We start from the raw sequence: 23,671 nt of genomic DNA, 5'->3' as shown, positions 1-23,671 counted from the left end.
TCATCATATTATCCGGGCATTAAGGAATTGCACAAACTAGCTTTAGTACAGACTATTTCATGTCTGACTCAACATTTCCCACTGTTTGACTGAGTAGAAGATTTCATTGCAGTAGAAATTCCTGATTTTCTAAGTAGCATATAACACTAGCTTATCGTGAAACAAAAAACTTGATGCAGCAATTGAAATGCCAAACCACCCCAAATTCAATCTTCTTTTAAAGCTCCAATTTAATTAATTTTCTCCCTGGGTACTCCTGGCTTATGAACATCACAATTCAGATAATTCCATATACCAATACAATTATATCGCATTTTATTACATTCTTAGACAGTAAGTTACATGTGGTATCTGACATTTAAACTAGACAATGCAATGTCACATGTCACTTGCATCCTTCAGTCATTTCTTACTTAAGAATTACTTACTCAACCCAATGACATGAGCAAAAAGATCCGATAAGAAGGCAGTGAAAACAATAAAATAAAGCTTGTTAAAAAACAAAGGGAAACTAATTAGGAACAAAAATTTAATCTAATAAATTATTCTGCAGGAATAATGATCAGCCTGTCAAAATTCATACTGTTCATTCATGAAGCTCACAGCTGGAAACGGGAGGGATATTTCAGGTCAAGAACTAGGTTCTTTGGCAAAAACTACACAAAAGTTTGCACAACTCCTGCCAACATCATGCTTAGCTTGAGGCACTGCTTTGGCTTTCAGGAGCTCTGAAGTGAATAAATTAAAATAAAAACCCCCAAAACTTCCTAACATAGGTACTAAAGGATTCTGGTAGTTCTACAACCAGTTTACTACTTGTAAGAATAGTATAGACTTCATATAAGAAACTAGAAAGTTGTTGCTTTGGGCCTTTTTATTTTCAATGTTATTTTTACGTGTTTCTCTTCCACACATAAATGAAGCTAGGGACAGCTCCTTAGAAGACAGGGGACAAATTCACTCAAGTTGCTCATGTTTAAGATGGCTAGTGTCAAACTGGGTCATTCCTGGTTTTCAAAAGCCTACAAGGAACAAGATACGAAAGCCTCCAACAACCTTTCTCTCATGCCCCTCACCCCCAGTCAGAAAGTATCTTCACATAACCTTGCCAAGGCAAAGAGATGATGCCATATACTGCAGTATTGCTGAACATAAATAGTAGGTTTCCAGACAGTCAGAACTAAATATTTGCGAAGTGCAAGTTGGTAGGAGCTTCAAGACCACCACCCTTATCATGACTTTAATATAGCCAGATAAAAGAAAAAGGGTTTTTTTGAAGTATGGGGATAGAACAAAGTCCTTTTTTTATTGTTTGAGGAGAAAAGACCTCAGCATTTCCATGTGGCAAAGATACAACTAAGAACTGTTTTTTAAAACTATTCCTCAAGAAGAACAAAGGCTCTTCAGTACATAATTAGAGAATTTATATTTTTAAGTATGTTTTCTGCATTTTGCTAAGAAACTAGAATAAAATTTAGAATAAATGAGAGATTTTTTTTTTTACAAGGTTTATTTTCTTTCTAAAGGAATACTCTTCTCCCTCATTTATTTTTTATTCTAGAAAGCACTAAAACAAAACACAGCTAGTTGCTCACCACAATGATATCACCACCTCTCACACAAGACCTCTTCAAAGAGGCTGAATATCATGAACTTTTGCACATCTCAAAGCAGCTTTAAATACTAATCATGAAATCCCGCCACTAAACTTCTTTTGAATAAAAGGATTTAAGAAATACAGTGTTTAGATACAAATCGCTTATCGAGAATTATCTGGATATGTTAAAACAACATGCCATTCAAAGTATGTTTAAGGATAGAACTTCTAGCAGCTTTCAACAAAGGACTCATCCATCACAAAAGACTCCTAGAAAAACAAAGTTTCCATTTGGTAAGAGAAAAGCCTGGAGGTATGAATAAAGCAGGTTAAAGAAACAAGGTGGGTCAAATTGGCATACAGAGAGCATTTACCATCAACATCCAAAAGGAATCCGTTTTGAGTCCCTTGCTGTTTGGCAACATTAACTTATCACCTGGAAAACAGTGAAGGTGTGAAGAGACAAAATTCCTCATCTTAAAACAACTCAGGTGACTGCAGCTGAAAGCTGCTTTTTTGATTAGTAGGCTTTATTGTGTGTTTTGGTTGTTTGTTTTTTTGTTGTTTTTTGGGGCTTTTTTTTGAGAGAGAATATATATGGATGACCGAATAGAGTAATTTACTTTTTAATTTCTTATCAAACAAAAATGGGACGGGTCTCCCAAAATTATCAGAAAGCACATTTAGAACACAAGGAAGTACGGATTACGTTAAGGAAATAGATTTTAAACTGTGCATCCTCTACAACTGAGTGTTCTGAAGTCCACAGGTATTAAGTGCAATTGATGTCAGTTGAACTTCAGCCTCTCCAAGTTCAAAAATCACAGACTGACCAAAGGGAAAAAGGTGCATAACAGGAGAAATTACTTTTTAAGCTTTGTAAGCATTAATTACTGGATACAGAACATTGTCTTAGATAAATTTCCAGTGTGAAAGTGTCTTATTAAGCATTAAAGGCATACAGCTGGTTTTGTAAGTGATAACAGGTATTAAAAGAAACATTTCCCATGTACCAACGTGCATCCCATTAGAAGGAGTGGCTGATATGCTGAGGTCAGGGCTACCATGTGCAGGGACAGGGACCAATGTCCTGAGAACAGGAACAAGAGCAGGCAGAAGGAATTCAGAGGCAGATGTAAAGTCATGCCCCTGGATGAACGAACAGGAGCCAGTACAGACTGCAGGTCAATTGCTTAGACAGCAGGTTGGCAGAAGGGGACACGTGAGACCTCAGGGACACAAGCTGAATTCAAGCCAGCACTGTGCCCTTCAGCAATAAATACTGACTGCGCTCCAAGTTGCATTAGCAGGAGCATTACCAGCAGGCTGAGGGACATGGGCATTCCACTTTCATGAGGCTGTATCTGGAGCTGCTCTAGATTTTCTGCACCCCAGAGCAAGAGACAGACAATGATATATTGGACTGAGAGCAGAAAGCACGAAGATAACCGAGGGCTGGAGCACCTAATGTTGGAGGGAAGACTGGCAGATTTGGGGGTTTTCAGCCTTAGTAGAAGTTTTGGGAGGCACAAGGAGTGCAGATCTTATTGACATGTACAGTTACCTAAAAGGCAGCGAAAATCTAACTACAGTGCTCAAAAGTGCACAATTATAACACAAGAGGCAGAAGATGGACTATGGGATCTCTGTTCAAACTCAACTGGACAAAGGCCCCGAGTAACCTCATCTGATTGAGCTTGTTCTGAATGGGGGATCCACATATCCTACCCAGCCTATCATTAATACAGATACCACAGCCAGGAGTTTTCATAAGCAGGGCTATTTCTTCTGAAATCCACTGCCAGTGCACTTGCATAAATCTTCCTTGCAAATTAACGGGAGGATCCATGCAAAGCATAGCACTACAAATTGAGGTCTCTGAATGTTTTTATGCAATGAGTTTCTTTTCTCCATAGCTACCAAACACAAGGAAGAAGATACAACAGAAATAACAAGTAACCACATTTTTTGATAAATTAAATGTCCCTTAGTTTACACTAGAGTTTGTTTCCAAGTAGCTCAAGTTTATAACAGTAAATAAAATATCAATTTTCATAATGAAGTTGCTGCCAGAAAATTACAGGATCTATTACATATTTCTGTCAGCAACTCCTGATTCCCCTTGGGAGAGTTCTCATATCACTGACAACATTGCTTCAAAAGACAAATGTTGAATTAAATTATTCAAAAATCTGTATAGTAAGGTTTAGCACCAAGTCAGTTTCTTTTCTCAAGCACAGTCACGCCAGTGAGCACACCAACACAACATGACCACTCAGTCACAAACTGAGCAACACAAATACCACTTTTTAAAAGTAGTAAATCACATTGCCAGGGATGTATGCAATAAGTTGTGTGCAAAATAAAAGCCACCACTGCTTATTATGCCACGTTCTTGGATTGCATTCAAAAGCTAGGGCCTAGAAGTTGTATCAAGGTCAGGTTGGTCCCTTCTCCCAGGTAGGAAGCACAGGACAAGAGGACAGGGCCTCAAGCTGTACCAGGGAGGATATTGTGAACCACAGATTAAGAAAAAATTCTTCCCCAAAAGGGTGGTCAGCCATTGAGAACAGGCTGCCCAGGAGAGAGGTAGAATCACAATCCCTGTAAGTGTTCAAAAAACAGGTGGATGTGGCATCTGGGGACACAATTTTATGATAGACTTAACAGTGATGGGTTAATGGTTGGGCTCAAACTTAGAGGTCTTCTCCAACCTCAATGGTTCTGTGATTGTACAATGTGGGTACAGATTCTTTTGCATATGCTAACTTCTTCATAAAATTCAGAATTTGAACCATTTGGATTTAAAAAACAACTTTCAAGTGCTCAAGACAGCAATTCTAATTAACTGTAAATTAGAAATAAAAAGGCATTTGGAAATATCAAATCAAGAAGGTCTCCACTAGCAGTAGTCCAGGAAACTCAAAGACAACAGTGGGGAAAAAAGTGACACTTGCTCAATTTATCCCGTTTTTTATAAGCTGTGCACAGTGCGATACTCCACAACACCAAAAAAATGCCAAGAATAAGCCATTTTCTTGTTTACAAAACTGCATTTGTGAAGACCCGTAAGTTTGAAATAACATAGTTCTGCATTTTATACCAATATATTCTATGATTTTTTTGGATAACTGTAATAATAGATTTATTTCCACTGTGTGCAGCTTTTATTAAAATAAAAAAAAAGCAGCAAGCTGTGGCAGAAACAAATCTGCAAACAACAGGTTGAGTTTGATTCTGCTTTTGCATTTTCCTAAAAGTTTGTCTCTGCATTCAGAAACAGAAGTCCCTGAGTGCAAAAGAAAATGCTGTTTCCTTCTTGTGTGTTGAAAATAAAGCATGGTGTATTTGCAGCAAGTACTTGTGACAGTACATAGCTTTTACACTTCTACTGTTATCAACCCATGGACATTGACTGGAGAAGGGAGGGCACTGAAGCTTCCATGCCTACTCTGAATGTAAGTCAAACAACTTACAGGGATAACAGTTTGTCCCTAAAAATGTCAATAATAGTGTCCTTAAACAAGTCTGCTGTATCTTGGTATTTTGACAGTAGTTAAAATAAATGGAAGGTGAATAAATAAAGCTCACTTTTTTAAGCTGAGGAAGTTTCAAACAGAGATTCCACAATAAAGAGACTGTCTACAGGACAGAAGTGCAGTTCTCATTGACAGGCAGAAACATATTGCATGAAACAATTACTTCCAGTCAGAGTACTTAATCCAAGTTAACCCAGGATATAGTCATCACTTTGCCAGAATCCCCGTGGAGTTCTGATCAAACAGGCAATGTATTAAACATTATAACAAACTGTAAAAAAAAAAAAAAAAAAATCTGAATGACTGTATGCTGTTATTTGTAAAGACCAGATACAGAATAGGAATTTGACAGACAAATATAGTTTTTTATAGCCTCAAAAAAATGCATTGACTGCCCGCAGCAACAATCAACAGAGACAGAAAATACCAATCAGGACAGAAAGATCCAGGAACCCTAAAGTACTCCTTAGTTATCCTGCAAATAAAATGTGTCGAAAATTAGTTAACAGACATTTTATTCTACTGGAAAAAATGCTATGTGTATTTGAGTCTTGCTTGTTATCTAGTTATTTTTGGGCTCTGAATGTTTCCAGATCTGTGGGGGAGGAAGTCTGCTCCCAGACCCAGTAGAAGACTCCAGTGAGGTCAATGCCACTGAGCAGGAGCTATGAATGATGACTCCTAACACCCTCTTCACACTGCTTTCCAAAGGCAAAGCAATAGGACCATCAGTGGAAAGCAACATGACTTTCAAACACCAATACCCGAAAGACATACATCACAAGGCTACGCAGTTACAAAGAACTCAAAGAATTTTGGACACTAACCTGCCTAAGTCATGTCAAACAATGGAGAATAAGGAAAACTGATGTTGTGTCACAAGGTAGACTGTCTAGAGTTAAAAAGCACACACCTTCCTCTATGTTCAAATCAGAGGACCAACCCAAAATAACAGTTACTTCAAACCCAAATTGGTTTGGTCATCCCAAACAGCAGTATATACTGTATCTTATTGCACATACCTCCTCCCACTGTACTGACAGAAATACTGACAAATTTCAGTCTCCAGCTTAAACTTCAGCTGATAAATAATAGTAAAACTCAGAGTGTCTCAGTTTTGGCTGGGACTAAACTACAACAAAGGGGAAGAAATATTTATCTCCACTGCATATATTTCTATATTGCAAAGTTCAACTGCAATAGTTAGGAATAAAAGACTGAAAGCTGAGCGGCTGTTCATTTGTAGTTAACCTTTTTTTAATAGTTCACTAGTTCTGACAGCTCCATAAACTTACAAAACTAATTTCTTTAAGAGCTAAGATCTCCTGCTCAGCAAGCAATTATCCCAAGATTAGTGCCTGGTAATTCATTTATTCTCTTCAATGAGCAGAAATAATAGGAATTGGGTTTCTGTGACTTTAAGCAGCTCATGCTCAGTTACCACCAGAAGCTCAGAGTCATCACAATGAATTAATGCAGGAAAATAGATTAATTGGATTAAATGTTACTTCTACATTTCCCTCTCTCCAGTAGAAAGTGGAGAACATCTTACCTCATTTAATGTAAGGAATGAAAAAGTAAATGCACTAAGACTAATAAAAATATTAAAATAACAAGAGTATTTCCATTTTCCTGCATTTCTCCTCTGGTTTGAGAGCTCAGAAAAGCAGCTGCAAACTGTAGAATCCAGTGCTTCATCTTGGCAATTCTCATCAGTAAAGTATCAAGAGCTGATACACACAGGAACTCAGATCTAACAATTTGCTCCCGAAGATCAACAGCACAGCAAAATCTTGAGATTAATTATCTAGATAACATCCTTAAGGGGAAAAGAGAACCATTTCAGAAAGGAAAAAAACAAAAATGTTCTTCAAGCCATTTTCTAGCACAGCAGCACCGACCCTTCTAGATACTGCCCATATACAGACAATAATTGTTAGGAAAATAAGGAAGTGCATTTCCATGCAGATACCCAGCAGTACCACTGGTTGCCTACACCTGTTTAAGCCAAAACCAGACAGCATTCTATTCCAAACTATTTTCCTAGCAACTGGTCTATTTCCAGAGAAACTAAAAGAATTACAGAACAAAACAAAAACAAACTAGTCAAAACAAAAACAAAACAAAAAAAACCACACACAGTCCCCAACACAAAAAAAGGCAGAATAATCAAGTTAAATAAATTATTAAAACAAAATAGAAACCTAAATCCCAGTTAACCTATTAAGACTGCTTGCTACTAAAAAACATTCCAAATTTCATTTACATGTATTTGGTTATCCTCCTGAGATGTAATTAACGCATGAACAAAAGCCTCAAATAGCATATTAGCCCAGCCAACATTTCAAAAAAATTTTGAATGGCAGGTACCAACTGGCATCTCTCAGATACTTTGGCAAAGCATTCGGTCCTACCATGACAAATTTCAGAGAAGTAATGCACTGCTTCAGAGAGGAAGCAATTTGCAGTTTCCAGCTTCTACCAAATGTGGGACTCAGCATGAATTCCCTCTCCCAGAGACAGGACATAACTGGCTGGCACTGGCTGGCATCTACATACGCCAGCAGCTCCATAGCAATGACAAGACCAAAACTGGAAATAAAAAGGTTAAAGGGCAGTAGGGGGGTGGGGAGGACACACCAAGCAGTTCTACCTTACCTCCAAAAACAAGCTTTACAAGTTGGACTTGTAAAGTGGACACTACAGTGCTGGCTGGTAAACTACTTCAACTTTCTGGATTTTCACACTGATTTTTTTACTCTTCTTTGTAGCCTAACTTCGCTCATCAAGACATCACTGGCCTTAATCATATCTGGAAAAGCTGCCTATAACTACCTCATATTTGGAAACAGCTGAAATGGATCCAGCACCTACAATTACAGTCTGTTGGGAGTCTCATAAATGAATTTAAGCATTCCAAATACAAGATTAATTTACCTTTCCAGAAACATTCAAAAGTGTTGGCCACAAAGTCAGCATCAGCCCATTTTCCATGTCTTGAAGCAAATTTTAGAGCAATTGGAAGCTGAAGATCATACATCACATGGAAGATTCATCAGCAAATAGAGCTAAATTACTGACTACATACAAGATCAGAGCATCAAAGAGTTCCATAGGGCATTGCTTTCTGTATTGATCATATCAGGCTCTGATAAACGTTCAAAAGAAAGATAACTTTGGCAATAACCCCCTAAATATCCAACTAACCAGGTTTGCAAATGTGGCCTCTAAGTAGCATAGACTGGTGTGCATGTCTTTGCAGATACTTATTAGAGCAAAGAGCACAAAGATGTGCCACAGACTCGTAAATGTACAACTTTTTGGTGTACTACAGGACCCCTGGAGTTGGATTCGACTTCCACGTGAAAGCACCCGAGTGAGGATTGCCTGTGTGAGTGAGGAGTCAAAGCTCCCACTAGAGGCAGTGGAGATCTAGTCAGCACAGCTTGGGTTAACTTCAGAATTTCAGCCCACCCTAAAGTTAAAAGCTGGCATCTACCCAGCTGAGTAACTCTCCACAAACCACTGAATGTACTCAACAAACCTTCACCTACTATAATCTGCCAGCTGAATTCCACACCTTGCCAGTTTTCTCCAGGTCTAACACCACTATAGCATATTTTGCATCACTGCCTGAAAATGCCACCCAATATACCAGCGCAGAAAAACAGAAAAGTAGAGCAAAGCTAAATAAAAAAAACAAACAAACAAAAAACCAAACAACAAAAACAACAACAAAAAAAAAAAAAACAGATGAAAGCAAAACTCACATTACTGGTACAGTGTGATGCTAAACACCTCAGAATGACTGGCACCAGTGACATTTAGGAAGACTGTGTCTCACCTCAGTATACATCATGTCTTTCGGAACATTAAAAAAAACCCTCCAACCATCACATTTGCTTCAGCACTCCCATAGTGACCCAGATTTAAAAAAAAAGTAAGGGAGGGGAACAACTACATATAGTTTAGCCATTTATTATTCTAACACATGCCAGATATAACTACTGAGTGCAAAAATTTAACTATAATACTTGAAACTCTCCTTAAATTTGAGACAAGTATATGAACAGATCATCTCTAAAAGCCTATCATACTGTTTTCTGTCACAAAACACTTGTGATACCCCTGTCTTACACTAAACTGAAATTCACTACTTACAGAATTTCACAGAAGCTATGCCCATCTAAGCTAAACCAATTGCACACAGGAAAACGCTTCACAATTATGAAATCACCACATAAAAATGGAGAGGTAGCTAAAGACAAAAAATAATTGCCAAAGAAAACAACAATGCCAACAAAGCACAGCTGTAATCAGAAGCAGTACAAGTCAGTTTGGAAGATAAGCACTACTTTATATGAACAAACAAATCTATGTGGATGCAGCATTTTCAATGGAGGGTGGCTTAACAAGAAGTCCCACTATTAAAATAAGCAGATACCTTTGATCTCCTCTTCACCAGTTCTAACAATAAGTGAAGGCTCCTTTTTCCTTCCTCTGCATTTATTCTAGCCCTGAACTCCACTCATTTCAACTGTCTTTGAGTAAACACTGCTAAGCCATTCTTTAACTACCTCTCAGTCTCCCATTGAACATTCACTACTCCCCCAGTCACAGCTGTTAGTCCCACGATTCAATTGCTGTTTCATACAAAGCTACACTCAACACTTCACTAAAAAGTTGGCCAGTTCAGGCTCTTATTCAAGAAAAAAGGACTTGATTCATTATATAATTTCACACTTGGCAGCAAGATCACCTTAAAATGAATTCACCACTACCAAGCTGTGAGTTCTACACAAAAGATAGGTGGTAGTTCTGGCAATAATGACAAGAAGAGCCTGAGAGAAAAAGTTAGTTCATGGCCCCTGTGATTTTTCTGTCATGAAATTTAAAGTTCATAAAAAGCAGAGTTTACAAACTGAAAGGCAAATCATGTCCTCGAGCATCAGGCACAGCATCACCAGCCAGGTGAGGGAGGGGATTGTCCCACTCTGCTCTGCACTGGGGCAGCCTCACCTCTTGTCCTGTGTGCAGCTTCGAGTGCAACGATATAAGAAAGGTAAAAAGTGTTAGAGAGCATCCCAGGGACGGCCACTAAGGGGGTGGGAAGTCTAGAGGGGAAGCCCCATATGAAAAGGGACTGAGGTCACTTAGCTGATCCTGGAGCAGACTGACTGACAGGAGACCTCGTGGCAGTCTACAACATCCTCGTGTGGAGAAGAGGCACAGACACTGACCCCTTTTCTGTGGTGACCAGGGACAGGACCCAAGGGAATGGCCTGAAGCTGTATCAGGGAAGGGTTAGGTTGTATATCAGGAAAAAGTTCTTCACCCAGAGGGTGTCTGAGCACCAGAACAGGTTCCCCAGGGACGTGGTCACAGCACCAAGCCTGAACAGCTCAAGAAGCATTTGGCCAATGCTCTCAGGCACATGGTAACTGCTGGGGTCACCTTATCCACCTTACTGTTACCCATTTTTAAGTATGAGCATTCCTAATTATATTTTAGAGTCCACTTACCGTCCCCTAACCCACATTTTAGTTTAACACACAAAAGAAAAGCAGTAACCATGTTTTACCACAAATTGGTTCCAATGGCTTATCTTAGTCACAGAAATTACTCTCTTGCAAAAAATCCAAATAAGTGTGTTGAAGAGGAATTCCAGAACAGTTCATGGAGCACTCTATAGATGTCTGCAAAATATCAAGAAAAAGCGGAGCCCTAACCCTCTTCAGTTAAAGCAATGCCTTGAAAAAAACAGTCTTTTCATTTTAAGAATGCTGTTCATATAATCCTCATCTTCTGCACAATAACCACTGACTAGCAATCTCTCAGGCTGAGATCCTCTCCTAAAGAACTAGCCCTCAGTTTCCAGAGAATTCATACAGCTTATAAACAGCTGTGAGAAATGCTAAGATTCAGCACCTTCGGAAGACAACATAATTTCAGTGTGAAAATATGCTACAAAGTTTCTATCCATTCTGATCCTTAACTTGATACCTAGAGGAATGCTGTCCCATTAAGAACCCACATCCTTTTTTTGTTTGAAACTCCAGAACAACCACATAGGTCCAGATGGAGGCAGTTTTAAAAACATGATAACCTTTTTCAACTTGGTTTTAAGTTGGCTGTTTATAGCACCTCTCTTACCTACTCCAATCGGGAAAACGTGCACCTGGAATACTGGTAAGTGGGATACCACATAAAACAGAAAAGAAATCTCAACTGCTCAGAGACAGTATCCCAAAGAACAAGCAGCAGGGAAGTTTGTAAGATATCTGCCTTTCTCAACCTGTATTTTCCCAATACAATTACCCTTCATAAACACAGCTAAATTGTCTACAAAATACTTTAAAATATTGCTGAAATATTGACATTTTCACATAAAAACATTATTAATACAGGATACAGGTGTTGGTACAGACCTCAACACAGAAATGCCTTAAACCACATATAGAAAAGATCAACACTGCATAAATTGCATGCAACATACTATTTTCTTTGCCTAATATCAGAAAAAAACCAAAAAGATTGTCAGAACACTGGAGCTGGGCCACAATGACTGGACAGCTGACTGCATACAATGACTAATGTTGTCCATACCAATTTTGTGCAGCTCTACTCCAGCCTTCCCACTAATTTACCCAATTCTGTTCCAGTCCCCCTACACACCTTCAAGGGTCAGTGACTTCACTGCATGAAACTAAATCTTCATTAAACTGCTGCACTATGAACAAAATACTTTGATATGTACAGAGGTGTAAAAAGCTGATAATGCTTCGTGCTTCAATTTGTAAAAAATTGAGTTACTCTGATAGGATTAGAAAGCACATCCCAGGCTCGCACATTTAGGCTTCCAGAAACTTCCTTGTGTTGATTTAATTTTCTAGATTGCTGCCAGTGCCCAACTGTGGCAGAAATTATAAGTTGAAAGCTCTAATTCCTTTCAAGTCTGGAATGCAATGCTGGGTTCTGAAGAACCTAAGCGACATAAATATTTCAAAGGTAAGAAATTATTTGAAGTAATAAAAGAACAAAGGGCAAATTCAAATTCTCTTTTGTGTGCCAAAATCATAAAGGCCTTCTTTAAAGTACATACCTTCAATTTTATCACGCATGTGACAACTTAATCCAATGAGCTCAAGGGGACACAGGCAGTATTTTCACAGATAAATTGAAAGAGAACCCAAAAGTCATCATATAAACAGTACACTCAAGTTTTGAAAAAATATTATCTAGCCATACTAAATCAATTTTCTGATAAGGCTGTTACTCTGAACCATGACACATATCACTGTCATGTCCAAAATATGCACCACAGTTCAGGCTCTCAATTTCAATCTCATGTGCTTTGAGGTTAACAGCACCTTTAGGTAAAGCACTGCTACCACACCTTCCTTCCTCTCATAAAAACAAGCAGTATTGTATAGAAGCAGATGTCTTCAGCCAGTTCCAACCACTTTAAAACTACTACGGTATGCACCAAACTGGAGCACACTGACAAACAGGCTCAGTCTGACCTGTGGAACTCATTGAAATTGTTCCAATCCCAGCATGTTCAGTCACAACACGGGATCAAGTTACTGTCCTAGAAAGCCCTGGCTGTGTACCCCAAGCACACTTAGTGCTTCCGACTCCTTGGATAACAGCTGCAGTCCTCCTTGGACAAACCAAATCCATTTGTTTTACACCAATGTCCTTGCTGCTTAACTGCTCACTCTGCATGTGGTTTAGCTGCCACCCAGACTCTAATCTAGAGCAGACTAAGCAGCTCCTTAAGAGACACATGGCTAGCGCATGCCTGGGTACAGAAACCAACAAGGCAAAGTCACAGAAGTCAGTCCAAGGACAACAGGCAGTGTGATACCAGGGGCAGCACAGACAAAAGTCTCCAAAGATACAGCCCATCTGAACACTCACTCGGGACCACTTAATGATGAATACTAACCTTCTCTTTTCCTCTCGAATTCTTTGACTCTTAAGCTTTCAGTGCAATATAGAAGTGCTAAAACCAGGACACCTCTAACTAGAATGAACTCTTTTGATGTTATAGTTAAGTAAAGCGCGGGGTTTTGCATTTTTCTTTCTTCAAAACAAACTTTCCTACCCAGTACACAAGAACTGCTCCTGGTTTCATCTAATGAACTTGCCACTAAGCTACATTTTGGTCCGAAAGAAAGGACTGCTCATCCATTCCAGACTGCAAAAGCTTAAAGACTACAGTTTATTTAGAACATTATATCAGTGTTTTACCCTTGCTCAGTTACAGCACTGATAAAATACAGCTAAAATTAAGTGGCTCCAATATCAACCTACTTCTTTACAGTGAAGTAGGAAGACTTATTTACTCAATGCATTTCCTATTCACAATATTTTTATTGAAGCATCTTGAAAAAACTGCTAAAATCTAGTTTAGGAGCAAGAAGACCATCTTTACTGTATGTTTTACATATCATTTCCCAGATGACAACAGCCAGTGACTAAGAGAATTAAATTAATAGTTAACATGTTTTGAATTACTTGTTATTCCTCTAATCTCTGTTCTTAAAAATGCAAAAGAAGAAAAAAAAACTATTGGGTACTTGGAAGATACACATAAAGTACAGCTCTGCTGAACAAAGCACACCGCAGAAGGTAAACAGCCAAAGACTGCGCTACTGCAGCAAAAAGGCAGCAAGAAAATTGCTTTACAACTTCCAGTTCCAGTCTACCATCTAACTGATACCATGTTCCATGAGATTATAGACATGCTGCTGGTAACAAATAGGCTGGGCTCAACAACCCAGAAATCCCTTCCTGTGTGTGGGAACGAACTAGTGCTGATCATTTTTAAATTGGTCCCATCCTTACTAAAGGGCTACTATTAACTTAGCTATTAGAACCAGTCATTCCTATCCAGGTCCCATGAAAATTAAAGGCAATATCTAGAAGAGAGATGCTGTTATTGTAATAAATTAGATTTCTGAAATTAAAACAAATGGTATAAGATCACAATGGAATGTTTTCTCAAAATTATCCTATCTGTACATATTTCCTGAAGGTTGAACTGCAGTGGTCTAAGGCTGCATGGTTTGTTCACAAAATGAAAGAATAAAAAAAAAAAAAGTTTGTAGAAGACATAAGAAAGAAGCTATATCATTCCTTCACACAAGGACTATTTTAAAACCAAGCAGTTACATTACCAGTGCTACGTTAGCTTTGATGCAAATAATCAGTGTGTCTCCTTCCCTGGAGTTCACAGACCAGGAGCAGTTTCAAATTGGGTAATTACTTGCTGAGCATTATAAATGAATGTTTATTGACAATCCTTATTTTCCTTAGCAATACACAGCAATATAAGTTCGAATTTTCTGAATATTTTCTCATTTCAAAGCATGATCTTTGATGTGTAGATTTTTGCTAGAAGAGCATGGCAGGCAGCAGGCACTCAGATGCCTGAGGAGTTGTGTGCTGGTGCAGTATTTATGTTACCAGGTGAAGGAAATGTGGGAGGGGGTCAGCACAATGTGCGACACTGGAGGCAACGATGGAAGGACTTCACCTTCTCTGAGACCTTCAAGACCTTCACTGAGCCAAACTCTTCAGTGGTACTCTGACAAGAAGCAAGAGGCAATGGACACAAATTGAAATAAAGAAAATTCCATTTAAAGGTAAGAAAAGTCTTCTTTGCTCACAGTTGTCAAACACTGGCACTTGGGAGGCTGTGGAGTGTCCATCCTTGCAGATGATCAAAACCCAGCTGGGCAAAGTCCTTAGATGTCTGCTTTAGTAGACATTGCTCCAAATAGAGACTACAGCTTGTTATTAGAGATAATAACTCAAACTGGCTAAAAGAGTAAATAGACATACTATGATCTCATAGTTTAAGAACAGGCTACTACATTGCTTCACACTAGACTAGTAACTCAATAATAGAAAGAGAGACCAATAACATTCGAACTTCAATATGGCCTTCAGTATCACTCCTTTCAGAAGGCTAAAGAAATCAAGATAAAAGAGACTGAACATTATCAGGAAACTGAAAGTGTCCAGAGCAGACTGGAGACTGTGTTGAAAGACAAAATCATGTTTATGGATAGGCAAACACTAAGCATAGGTACATCTTGCTAAGTCTAAGAAAAAGGTTTATTAATAAACATACATATTTTGCTAACTTCCCTTTTAGACAGGAGTTATTTAAAGCAACTCAAAAATGAGGAAGGGATCTGAGAAACCTCAAAGAATGGTATCTAGAAAATGAATGAATAAGATGGCATTGAACAGACTACAGGGACCAATTAAACAAAACAAAGTTGAAGAGCAAGGAGCAATGCACACTGAAAAACTTCAAAGTCGACTAAGCTTCACCAACTGCAGATACTAATAATAAGCAGCAAGGAACACATTATGTTATGCAAATAATGCAAAATAGACAGCACAACATCATCACAGTACATCACTCATGCCAGAAAACAGCAAAGCCTCATAACACGACACAGTACATTTCTTCTCTACATTACAGAGCAACAGAGACATTGACAAAGAAAAATAACATTGGGAATATGAAAGGTATTTCACATGCAACAAAACTATCACAAATAGAGTACTGTAAAACTTAGTATTTCAGTGGATTTGTATGAAGGAGATTTTAGAGGATACAGTTTTGTCTGACAGGCACCACACCACAGCTCATAACTTGAGGCATGTGGATTTAATGCAGGGTGGTGACAATTGCCAACCATCTTTAGAATTCTATAGGGATTCACATACAGCCCCTAAAGAACCCCACAAAAATTAACTGATAACCAGCTTTCAGACATATTAAGATTATTCTCCCTAACAAAGCTGTTTGCTGCACGTTAACCCACAGCTGGAAGAATCTAACTAATGTGAAATCCAATAAAAGGGGGGAAAAAACCCACAAAAAGACTACCTAAGTTAATCACTTTGCAGAGTAGCTAACAAGACTACAAGAGAAATGCTCCAGAGGCATAAAGACATTGCATGTGTATATGCATAAACAGTAGTGGTATTAATCATTCTGGTCTAAACAAAGACAGCATACTACAGAAACTGCCTTCAACTTTCCAGTTTGACCCAACCACCATATCAAATACTTCAAAACCTTCATTTACATAGGTATTTATAGTCACAAAACCAGGTCAAAGGGGTACAAAAATTACTACAGCTGAATACAATTAATCACTACTTTATATATATACATGTATCAGGTTAGTTTTCAGGTTAGAATTCACTCTTAGTTCCCCTCTCTGGTTTCAATAGCCACACAAATATGAGAAGGAAAGCAGACTACAGCAGCACAGATATTCATGTGCATTGTGTAAGTAATTCCATTGTTTCCTTGTGTAGCCATTTATTTTTGTTCAAAATTGAAGTCCAGCTTTTTGTGGAACCACGTCCTCCACTACAATGTAATCCACATTGACCAAGGTGTTACACAATAGCACACCTCCTTGTACCTCACACAAATTATACCTGTGTACTCTAAAAACTTCGGTGTTCCAAATTTGATTTAGCACCTCTTAGAAAGAAAAGTCAGTTGCTCTCTCATAAACCACATGACACACGTGACCAGCCTGACAAGGTTCCAAATTTACTGGACACAACAACCCATAGATATAGAAACCTAACTGTGGTTCTGAAGGACAGTTACACAACAAGGACTTGAATTACATCAAAATTGCTGATGGTCTTTATCTCTGGAGGAAAACTTAGGAAGATATCAAAAGATTCAAGAAAAGATTACAAAGGAAAACTTCAAACTGTCCTGTGAAATTACCCCTTGTAGATCTTTGTAGTAATTTGATATTATCTTCTCGGTATTCGAATTACAGCATGTATGTGAAAGTAAAATCAGAATTCTCCTCCCTGCCCTGTCAAACTCTCAGCAATCCAGGTCCAAGGCTCCTGATGGTGTCAACAAAGTTGAACCAGCCAATCAATGACATCCAGGTACGTCCCCAAAGGCTGCACCTTAGAGAGCCAAACAAGCACACAGATAACCAGTCAAGGTGAGCTGGTATCTCCTAGGGACACTGGCTAACAAAGCAAACACATGGATGCAGAACTCTAATAGCAGTACATACTCCCTGTGCAGGTGATGCCTGCACACACAGGTGTACTTAATAGTTGTACATGAGAGAATAATTCAGTAGAGTTACAGAACCAGCATTGTAAAACATAGAACAAGGAGCAATTAAAGTAGTGGAACTAGTAATTTTATCTTTTTTTTTTTTAAATGAAACGTACCATTTTTATCTCTGTTGCCACTTGTATCATAGTATTTATTTGCCTTTTGAAAACAAATATGGGTACACATGCACATAAAAACCTTTATAACATAGGCACCTATCAAAAGGACAAAACACGGGACTAGATGGGGCTCACACAAACCTCTGAGATAACAACAGGACTCACTCAGTTCTCCTCATCCCCATGTGACAGCTCCAGAGGAACCAAGTGCTATCCCTGCCAGACCCTGGTCTGGTCTAGACTAAATCCTTTCCCTCCAAGGGTGATCAGACTACAATTGCATTCAAACACTAGGTCTGCCCTATTTCCAAGGGCCGTGAGCCTCCTGTATTTCATTACCATTGTTTTTTTCTACCCAACTCATTCCTCAAACACAATGAAATATAAACAATGAACAGAGTAGTTTCCTGAGACTTCAGGCACACCTTTCTAGAAGTTTCATACTTACACTAGGGGCTTTTCCTCTTCTGGAATTGTGAATCAATTAGTTTTTGAACAAAAAATGACTACACAAGGAAACAATGGAATTGCTTCTACGGTGTCATAAGCACTGTACATAAGCAAATAAATGCATTTTTGCCAATACAAATATCAAAATACTGTGTGTTAGCTATATTCAATTTTTTTTCTTAAAAAGGTGTCCCTTGAAGGACTTTTTGAACCCTCTATGACCCACAAGCTTTTCCATTAATACTCCTGAATCCAGCAACAATGTTAATTATAGTTCTTTATCTTATTTATCCAGTGCTGATGCTGCATGCTGTAAACAGCCTTGCTGCCTTGCCTATACTTTTGGTTCCTTCCACTTCTCACCTACAAGGCAGAGTCACTTCTTGACTACACCTTCCCCCATTCTGCCTCCTCCCTTTTTGCCGTTCACGGTGATCAACACCCACCCACCTGCTAACACTAACAAAAATAGCATAAGCATAGACTATTTATGATATTTAGAGCCCTCTCATTTTGCCTTCCATTGACTTCTACATTATTACAAGATGTTGTTAAGTGATACCAAAAGCAGCTTTTATTACAACCTACTCAATTCCTCCTTTTTGGAAAAACACTAGGCAAGAGACAACGACTGGCTGGTCCCAAAAGAGCAGGCACACAAAAACCTATGGCAACACAAATCCTCTTGGCAACAGCTAAGTAATGCTGTAGTAAAAAAAAAAAAAAAAAAAAGCTACAAACAGACCTGAACTCTTTGGTACTGTGGATCAACTGCAAAATTCCACAGACACCTGGGGTCCTTAAAGAAATTACCTGGAATACTCGTGCCTCTCAAAAAAAAAAAAAAAAAAAAAAATCAGCATTTCAGATATTAGAGAAATCTTTTTTCTCCAGAAGGATTAGACTATTAAACTTTTCTTTCCAAAGCAAAGCCCCACAGCAAGAAAACTTTCATTACAAATTCCAATTTTCCAATTCACAAACTTGACTAACTCAGTTACCACTGCCAGGTTTGAGTTGCAATCAGTCCAAACATGAGAGTCAGCAGATAAAGTATTTGAATCAATACCATGGCAATAATCAGGCTAGACTTTTCTCTAACACTAAAATCATAGTGACTTTTTCTCTTCCAGTACTCCAACTCATCAAGGTACTTTCAGGCATTAAAAGGGAAGAAACATTTTTTATAAGCTGTGCTTTTGTTTACAGGAGACTTCTTGTATTTGCAGTCCTCCTTCACATGCACACAAGTAATCTAGGCAAGGCAGCTATCTTGCAGTATTTCCCCCAGTTTGAACCCATTCATATTTAAAAAAAAAAAAAAAACCAAGATCAGCACCTTCTGCATTACCCAAGCCAGACTACATCTGATAAAGCAAAACAAAGTGCAGCAGTAGCTTTTTTTTTCCTCAAATCACTTAAAAAGCGATACAAGAGGTGCCGGCTGCATCCAGGACTCAGAATTCTTCCTGCTCTTCTAAGCAGGATGCAAAACAACTAGGCTCTAAAGCCAGGTTCCATTCCCCTCCCCCCCCCACTCTTTTCTGCAACTGGGCAAATTTTCCAAAATACGAGGAGAGAAGCACCCACTATCTCACCTCGCTTAGACACCAGTGGTACAATTACCCTTCTGGAAGATAGGAGATAATTTCAGTCTCTCTCTCTCTCTCTCGTTGATTATCTGAACTACTGAAGTACCACCTAAAGACCTTTTTTTTTCCCCCAAGTACAAAACAATTTTTAAGAGACTGTTACTACCAAACCAGATACTCAGGAAAAGTAGTTTTTACACTTATGTACAATGAACAGGCAGAGTATCAGCCACCCATTTACTTCTGCGTTTCTGACTGGCCAGGGGCTCCCAGGTCAGTAAGCAAATGTTCACAGTACGTTCTCTGAATCTCATTCTTTTCCTGCGCGGGCTAAGGAGCCTAGGCACCTACTCCTGGATGTGCATTTCCCTTCTGAGAAACAGGCACTGCCCAGCCTTACGTGCTGATGTAGCTTTCCATCCTCCTAGCTCAAGCACACTGGGGAATACACCTTGTTTATCACTGCAAATGACATACAAAACTGTTCAAATGCCAGAAAGAACATCACTTAGTACCCCTCCACAGCTTTTCAGCTTTCCTACTTCAGTCTAAGCACCTGCCCTGGTTTTCTACTTCAGACAAAAATAGTTATTAGGCTGCAGGAAGAAAATTAACGTTGCCTTAACATCTCAACTTTAGGCCCACTTATGCAAGTATTAAGGAAGATGTCAATTTCAAAAGGTCTGTAACACCCACTCTGTACCGGAAAAGTTTTCTAGAAGGCTTAAAACTCTGCAAGACTAGATATTTTTTAAGAAAGGAACAAAAACATAAAGGACAGTGTTTATTTTTCAGTATTTCATTTTAATAATCTAACACAAAGCTATTGTTTATGTAAGTCAACTTTATTACTTACTGTAATAAAATATAATTTTAATACTGTTCCTTAGTTTCAACTGTTGTTATTCCAAGAGCCAAAACCTGCATTTCCTCAGCTTACAGTCAGAGCATAAGACACTTTCCACAGAAAACTTAGATAAAATAAAACAAAACATATGCTTGCATTTTTAATTTAATTTAATCTTATGTGTTTAAAGTGCTTTAGACAGCAACATGTGCGAGTACTGTTAATGTCTTTAAAGTTTAGTAAATACCGTTAACTTCACTGGTGAGTTTTGTCACACCGGTTGCAGCACTAAATCTGCCCATCAAAATGCTGGGTTTGGCATTTGTCAAACCCATTCTTGACATATTTTAAGTGTCACTATACCCCACTATTATTTGATCATTCAGACTAACCTTTAGGCTAAATGGGGGCAGGGGAATAAAGGTTTCTGCAGCCAGAAGCGTGCATTGTAAGGCACGCTGCCCGACAGCGGATGCCTTAAAGATCCAGCTGTGGAAGAAGCGAGAGCACACCTGCTCCTCTCCAGCAGCTTCTTCCCCGATCCCCCCAGAGGTGGCTGCCCGGGCGGCAGGGAGGCGAGGGGAGCTGCCCTTTCCCTCGGGGGCATTCCCGAGCGCCCCAGCCGGCTCCGGCCTGGCCCTGCCCTCCAGAGGGGTCTCGCTCCTGCGGCCCCCGGCCGGGACGCCTCCAGCTGGAAGCTACCCCGACCCCTTCCCCGGCCACCCCTCACCTGTTTTGAAGACCAGCTGCTTGTCCTCGCTGCTGCCGAAGAGCCGGAGCATGGAGACGAAGAGGACCCCGCATGAGTTCTGAATGCCGAAGACGGCGCCGTTGCACCACATGGCGGCCAGCATCACCACCCAGCCCCAGCCGCCCTCGGGGGGCTCCGGCGCCGCCGCGCTCCCGGGGCACCCCGGGCTCCCGGGGGTCTCCGCCGCCGCCCGGGGCCGGACCCCGCTCTCGCCGCTCCCGGGGCACCACTCTCCGCCGCCGCCGTTCTCCCGCCGCGGCTCCTCGACCGCCGCCGGGCCGGGCAGGGGGGTCGCGCCGGCGGCGTCTCCCCCCGCGCCCTGCGGCTCCAGCTGCTCGCTCACCGGCGCCATCCTCGGAGCGGGCGAGAGACCCTCCAGGCGCGCCGCTCCCGCCTTCCTTCTCCCTCTCCTCGCGACCTCTTGTCCTTCGCCCTACTTCAGCCCCTGGCCGCAGGAGCTGCGGGCATCCTGCGGTACACACTCTGTCTGTCTGTCTGTCTGTCTGTCTGTCTGTCTGTCTGTCTGTCTGTCTGTCTGTCCGCCGGTGTGCAGGACGCAGCAAGGCCAGCACACACCCCCCTCTTCCCACCGCGCCGCCGCCGCTTTATTTTAAAAGGGGGGGCTCCCTCGGGGGCGTCAGCGGCAGGAGCGCTTCCCTCCGCGCCGATTGGCCGCGGGAGGGGAGGAGGGAGGGGGGCCGGGGAAAGGCAGGCGAAGCCACGCTCCTCTCTGCGGGCCCCCCCCACCTTGTCCGCCGCTCTGGCTCTCCGGCGGAGGGGGTGGAGCGGGGCGGGCCCGCGCCGTGTCGGTGGCCGGCGGCGGTAAGCGCACCGTGCGGCGGCCGCCTGGGGAGGGGGAGCGGGGAAGCGGAGGGCGAGGCTGGAGCTCAGCGGTTAACGGCCGCCGGGAAGGGGGCGGGAGGCGGGTGAGCGCCCCGAGCCTGCACGCAGGTATCGCGCTGCCCTCGGCGGGCAGAGCGGTAAACAAGCCCCTGGCCCCGCTCCAGGGCCCGGCGCGCTCCCCACGAGGCAGGGCAGCTGCGCCCAGCGGTGCCCCGCCCGAGCTGGGCGAGGGGGGAAAGTCTGAAACTCCCGCCCCGGCCGTTCGCAAACAACAACGAAATAAAGAGAAGCCGCCCCAAAACGCGCGCACCTCCCCCCCCCCCCCGCCACCCCCACGGCCCCGCTCGCGGTGATAGCCGGCTCTCGGCCCTGCCCGGCGCTCTCCGGCCTCTGCGGAGTCCAGAGCCCACCCTTCTCCCCGAGGGAAGGGCTGCATGCCCCGGCACGGAGGCGCCCAGCTCCAGGGCCCTAGGGGCATCCGCTGTCCTCCAGGACGGCTGTCCAGCTCCCTCTGGGACGCCCTGTGCCAGGGGAGACCGTGCGGGAACCGCTTCTGCCCATTGTCTTTCCTGCTCTTTAAAAAGGAGGAGAAAGTACTTGCTCCTGCAAGTGCACCTCTTGACATGTTTCCCATTTGCACAGAGGCATCAGCCCTTGACCTTTCCTCCCCACAGCCAGGGAAGTGAGAGGATAGGGAAAGCGCAGGTCAGGAGTGTTAAATGACAAGGTTTTGATTCCTGATCCTGCTTCCAAGCTTGCAGACGCACGTCTGTTCCTCTGTTTAGCAGCTACTTACGTTTTTAGCAGTTTGGGCTTGATGAGGAAGAGAACTTCTTGAAAGAAAATCGGCGGATTAAATCTCCGTCCTTCCTTGTGAGATCTGGAGGGCTCAAAGCATCCTCTTCCATTCATACACCATCTCCATTTCTTCCCTCAGAGCCTGGGCTGCTACTGCTATGCCTGCTGTGCCATCCAGCTCCTCAGCCTGCCTGCCAAAACCTCTTCCTCCTTTTTTGACCCTGAATCACCTTCTCCGTCCTACCTACCAGTGGCCACACGGAAAAAGAAAGCTTAGTCCAAAACAAAGCACTGATCCTTAAGAACATGGTTCAGCACACATTGCTCTCCACGTGAAAAGTACTAGTAGCTAAAGAAAGAAGCCATATAACAGTATAAAATGCACTTATTATTATAATGAGGTGCATTTGATAGGTGCACTAATCTTGCTGCACACTCACTGTCTTGTTATCCATGCCCTTCTATGTTAAACATAAAAACATTACACATAAACAAACAGCAATAGAATTCAGAAGAAAATAAAAGCCCAGAAACAAAACACAGTATAGTTTTATGAATTACCTAATGATTGCCAAAGCAAAGACAGAATATTTGGCCGACCACTGAAAAACACATCTGTTCCCCCCAAGGAACAAGTCTGAATGCTTATTAAAACCCCAAGCCTATGATAAGCTTAACTATGTGCAAAATACTTCATAAGCAATTTAACATGCAAAAGTTAACAGTTCACATTTTCCACCAAGTCTTTGTCCAGAAGCTGTTTTCTAAATCTATTAAGCTTTCGTACAATAATTAAAGCTTCCTCCACCACAACATTTTTTGAACAGTTATGACAGAGCAAACAAACTTTTTTTTTTTTCAGATTCAATCTTCATTACATTCATCAGCAACAATTAACTAGATTAAACTTTCAGTTGCTTAGAAATAAACAAGGGCAAAATCCAAGACTGGATCTTAATGTGACTGATCCAAGGGGTCATGGTTCCACAAGCTATTATG

General features: G+C 41.2%; 1 protein-coding gene across 1 annotated transcript in view; it reads right to left on the bottom strand.

Moving 5' to 3' along the window:
• The window catches only part of SLC16A10 (solute carrier family 16 member 10), a 63,704-nt gene extending 42,179 nt beyond the window's left edge, over positions 1 to 21,525 (bottom strand). Inside the window, exon 1 of the mRNA XM_062489949.1 lies at positions 21,011 to 21,525. Coding sequence (XP_062345933.1) covers positions 21,011 to 21,383 — 373 coding nt within the window. The 5' untranslated portion in view covers positions 21,384 to 21,525. The remainder of the gene's footprint in view (positions 1 to 21,010) is intronic.
• Positions 21,526 to 23,671: the final 2,146 nt, after the last annotated feature.

The sequence above is a fragment of the Cinclus cinclus genome, chromosome 3, assembly GCF_963662255.1.
Source record: "Cinclus cinclus chromosome 3, bCinCin1.1, whole genome shotgun sequence".
In the NCBI taxonomy this organism is placed as follows: Eukaryota; Metazoa; Chordata; class Aves; order Passeriformes; family Cinclidae; genus Cinclus; species Cinclus cinclus.
The sequence above is the reverse complement of the archived record's forward strand: the minus strand, read 5'-3'. Positions and strand labels throughout refer to the sequence as shown.